The sequence below is a fragment of the Echinops telfairi genome, unplaced genomic scaffold (assembly GCF_000313985.2).
Source record: "Echinops telfairi isolate 266 unplaced genomic scaffold, ASM31398v2 ScPeMD7_7416;HRSCAF=8454, whole genome shotgun sequence".
In the NCBI taxonomy this organism is placed as follows: Eukaryota; Metazoa; Chordata; class Mammalia; order Afrosoricida; family Tenrecidae; genus Echinops; species Echinops telfairi.
Window position 1 is genome coordinate 3,125,418 of NW_022111316.1, and position 5,025 is coordinate 3,130,442.

The 5,025-nt window shown below is 41.4% G+C and overlaps 1 protein-coding gene across 1 annotated transcript in view; it reads left to right on the plus strand.

Annotated features, from left to right (window-relative positions):
- The window catches only part of LOC105979729 (olfactory receptor 1440-like), a 24,312-nt gene extending 19,587 nt beyond the window's left edge, over positions 1-4,725 (plus strand). Inside the window, exons 4-5 of the mRNA XM_030887518.2 lie at positions 266-289; positions 4,508-4,725. Of these exons, the coding sequence (XP_030743378.2) occupies positions 266-289; positions 4,508-4,725 (242 nt within the window). The remainder of the gene's footprint in view (positions 1-265; positions 290-4,507) is intronic.
- Positions 4,726-5,025: the final 300 nt, after the last annotated feature.

Below are 5,025 nucleotides of genomic sequence, written 5' to 3' on the forward strand. Positions count from 1 at the left end.
ACTAATGGGCATGGAATTATTTTGTGGTGGTGACACTGTTCTAAAATTAGATTATGGAGATGATTGCAGAATTTCAAAAATACACCAAAAAACATAGAATTGCACACTTCATATGGGTGAATTTTATATTGTTAAGTATATCTCAGTAACACTATTTCAAAAAAGAAAACGAAAGAGGGTTGAAAGTACTTTGACTAACAGAGCTGTTCTTGGGAAGGTGTGGTTTCTGAAGTGGGGACTCCTCAGAGAGAGGGACTGACAAAGCAAGCTTTGAAAGTCAAAGATCCTGGTGTGTGTGTGTGTGTGTGTGTGTGTGTGTGTGTGTGTGTGGTGTGTGTGATGTTTTTAAGCAAGAGAATCACTAACCTATTTCTGTGCCCCTGAAAGTGATCATTTTCAAAAGGAACTGTCCTTTCTTACACCAACAGAAGACACCATTTCATCTCATAGTTTTTTAATTCAGTGGGTGAATTAACTTTGGCACATCCATGCGATCGATTACTACTGAAAGATAAAAAGAAGCTAATTATTGATTTTCAATAACTCTGTTGAATCTTAAGGGCTGAGTGGAGGTGCAAAGACAATTCAAAAAGTTACTGACTCTATGCTTACATTACGTAGTGTTTTTGAAATAAACTTAACAATTGATGGGGAGATCGGTGGGTTCCAGGGTTAAGGGAAGAGGAGATCCTTCATGGTAGTGGATAAGTTCTGTATGGTGGTTGTGGATAGTTATGCAAATCTGTACATGCAATAAAATATTTTAGACCCATGCCCACAGAATAGAAAGGATGCACAAATCGGTTAAATCTGACCAAATCCTATAATCTAGTTAATTATACTGTGCCTAAAGCAATTTCATGATTTTGATAATGGACTAAAGTTATGTAAGATATTACCATTGTGTGAAGCCGGGGAACTTTTCCTTCTAGAATTATTTCAGAATAAATTTTTAAAAATAACTATACACGATACCCTTTCTCACCTAGTTGATTGTCAAAAACTCAAAGTTTGACATATTCAGTTGGGTAGTCTGGGGGGAAACAGAAACTCCCACCTGTTTCTGGTGAGAATATAAAGGAAGGGGACATGGTGGTATTTTTAGGAAGGGGACATGGTGGTATCTAGCAAAATTGCATTTATCCTTGGGAGTAGATGTGTGTGTGATACACAAACATATGCACACTTAAGAAAGAGTACTAGAAATTAATTAAAATAGTGTTGGGCTGATAATAACCAAAGTCACGAGTTTGAAATCACCAGCTACTCGGAGGTAGACAAGAGAGGCTTTCTGCTCTCATCAAGAGTTACAGTCTCAGAAACTCACAGGGGCAGTTCTTTTGTTTGCTTGTTTTAATCATTTTATCAGGGTTCATACAATTCTTATCACAATCCATACATACATCAATTGTGGAAAGCACATTTCTACATTCATTGCCCTCATCATTCTCAAAACATTTGCTCCCCACTTAAGCCCCGGGCATCAGCTCATTTTTCCCCTCCCTCCCCACTCTCCCTTCCCTCATGAACCCTTGATAATTTATAAATTATTATTGTGTCATATCTTGCACTGTCCAACATCTCCTTTCACCCACTTTTCTGTTGTCCGTCCCCCAGGGAGGAGGTTATATGTAGATCCTTGTAATTGGTTCCCCCTTTCTAACCCAACCTCCCTCCACCCTCCCAGTATCACCACTCACACCACTGTTCCTGAAGGGATCATTCACCCTGGATTCCCTGTGTTTCCAGTTCCTACCTGTACCAGTGTACATCCTCTGGTGTAGCCAGATTTGTAAGGTAGAATTAGGATCATGATAGTGGGGGAGGAGGAAGCATTTAGGAATTAGAGGATAGTTGTATGTTTCATCATTGCTACATTGTATCCTGACTGGTTGTCTCCTCCCCAAGACCCTTCCATAAGGGAATGTCCAGTGGTCTACAAATGGGCTTTGGGTATCCACTCCCCAGTCCCCACCTCATTCACAATGATGTAATTTTTTGTTCTGATGATGCCTGCTACCTGATCCCTTCGACACCTCGTGATCACACAGGCTGGTGAACTTCTTCCATGTGGACTTTGTTGCTTCTGAGCTAGATGGCCGCTTGTTTATCTTCAAGGCTTTAAAAACCCAGATGCTATATTTTTTGATAGCCGGGCACCATCAGCTTTCTTCACCACATTTGCTTATGCACCCATTTGCCTTCAGCGATCTTATCAGGGAGGTGAGCACACAATGATATGATTTCTTGTTTTTTGATGCCTGATAATTGATACCTTCAGCACAGCCAAGTAGATGCATGATCTACAATGGCTCTGTGCTAGTCCAAATTCCTGGTCTCAGAAAGGTCTCTTAAGGAAAGACTCCAGGGTGGGGCCTCTCAGTGGGAGATACTTTAGTGATGTAGTTTCCCAGCAGAGATGCTACTCATTTTGAGTCTAATCATCATTCCAGGAAGGATCTTCAAAGAATGGATAACTGGCCTTGTGTATGGCGCACCACTGTTACAGAGTCTATCTATGGAAAATAGCCCCTACACAAAGCCCTTAACTGAAGCTGCTGTCCAAACATCTGACACCCATCTTAATTTAGCAATGTTTAACCTGATAACATCAGACACACTGCCATGGAGTCTAGTCTGACTCATAGCGACCCTCTATAGGATTCTGGAGGCTGTACACCTTTACAGAAGTGGGTAGCTTCAACTTTCTCCTGTGTAGCAGCTGGTGGGTTTGAACTTCCAACCCCATGGTTAGTGGCCAATTGCTCAATCACAGTGACATGCAGCTCTATCAGCTTAGAACTACCAGTCAATCTTATTCATCTTTTGCTGCAAATATTATGGCACTCCAGCAGCGGTTCTCAACCTTCCTAATGCTGCGACCCTTTCTTACAGTTCCTCATGTGGTGGTCACCCCCAACCATAAAATTATGTTCGTTGCTACTTCATCACTGTCATTTTACTACTGTTATGAACCATCATGTAAATGTCTGGCATGCAAGATGTATTTTCACTGTTACAACTGGAACATGATTAAAGCATAGTGATTAATCACAAAACAATATGTAATTATATATTGTGATATATTTATGTGCTTTCGGGTGGTCTTAGGTGACCCTTGAGAAAGAGTTAGTCGTTCAACCCCTAAAGGGGTCACAAACCACAGGTTGAGAACCACTGCACTACAGAAACATTACGACTGTAACTTTCTTGCTTTCACTGATGAAAATTATCGTATAAAGGGCTCTGAATCACAATGTTCAGTTCCTTCTGGGAATCAACAGTGAGTTTAGTTTTCTAGTTGGCATTTTCTATACTCAGCAAGGCACGATCACGTAGCTTGTCTTGACACATGAAGAATCTCAAATATGAATGTCTTTCACAGCCGGCGGTGGAAACTGTTCAGTTTCAGGTGATGCCTAGGACAGGTCGGTCCCATACCGACTTGACCTTGATTTTTCACAGCTGATTGACAAGATAAGGCTGGGTAACACTTTTGCAGGTCTTAGCATGTGAGTTTATACAGCTATTCAAAGGCTGATTTCATAGAACGCCATCCCCTACTTACCCTGAATCCTATAAGAATGAGATAGTTTTAATATAATTTTAGTAAGATACAGCAACTCTTTAGTGGACAAAACCAGGTTTAAGTATAGCGCTTTATAACGTTGTCCTCTGTGACACCCCCTCCAATCTTCGACCTCTCTCGCTCTGAGCTTCTTCTCTTTCCATCACTGCTTGTCTCGTGTTTTCTTTCAGGCATGGTCTCTTGATTAGAGGCTTCACCAACGGCTCTGCCCCGGGCTGGATATGACTTGAGGACCACCCCTGCAGAGGCTTCCTCTCTGTGGCCTTCCCTTCAGGCTCCATGGCAGTTTCATTTTCCCGACATTTTCAGAATTCCTCCAACGGCTGTGCTATCCGCTGTAGTTGTTTGTTCTCATTTCCTTCTCCTCTTTCACTCTTCAACTGGCATCGTGCCTTCTTCAACACCTGGCCTTCCTCAAACTGCCTCCCAAACGTCACCCCAAACACCCATATCTAGGGTTAATGAGCTCCACCCCACCACACTTAAAACTGCTAGACAAAGAGCACATCTTTCTTCTTTCTTGGCACATGCAGTAGGCCTTGATGTTGGAGTCCCAGGCAGCATTCACCAAGCACCACTGGGTTGTGAAGGCTTTGGAAATCAGGCTAAAGATTTTGAATGTCATCAGGTAATAAAAAGAAGCAAACCAATGAATAATCGAATGATGTGTTTGGGTCTATGTTTTAGATAGGTGCTTTGGTAATGTCGTGAAAGAAAGCTTCACTGATTCTACTAACAATGTTTTCATTTTGCGAGTATCTACAAAAGAGAAAGAGAGTGAGAAATGGATCCCTTCTGAAATTTTGCCTAAAGAAGGATGGAGTCGAGGATTTTGAAATACCAGTCTTCAAGAATCCTAACTGGATAGTCTTCACTTTCCAATCAAAAGAGTGATATTTTTTGTTTGTTTTGCTAAAGAAAAGATTAATTACATCAGCCGTGGTGATGTTCTCCCCAGTTTCAGACTTAAGAGAAACTCTAAGAATGTAGACAAGATGTCCAGATCTGGGATTCTGAGGAGTGGGTATGATATTTTCAGCTGCCAGACAGAGATCCTGGTTCTGGCAGAAGAGAAGCTGGTGGTGTATGGATGTAGTAGGGAAATCAGCAGATTTTCTCAACTGAATGCAAATTGAAGTGCCACCAGTATAAACAGTGTGGGATCATCATCTTTCATGAGCCCTCAAAGAAGCCATGGTGTCTTTTAGGCTTGTACAGCGACACTTTCTTGTGCATCTTGCATGCCCGCTGCTTCAGACACATCAATAGACTTCCCTTTCAAGTTGAATATTCGGTAAATCAAAAATGAAACACTCACCGAGGGGAATCAGCTTCTGGCCAAAAAAGGTTTGCCTCAACAGGAATAGATGACTTCTTTTTAAATTCATTGCAGATGGTTATCTTGAAAGATGAAAAGAGTCTTACACTTTTCATAT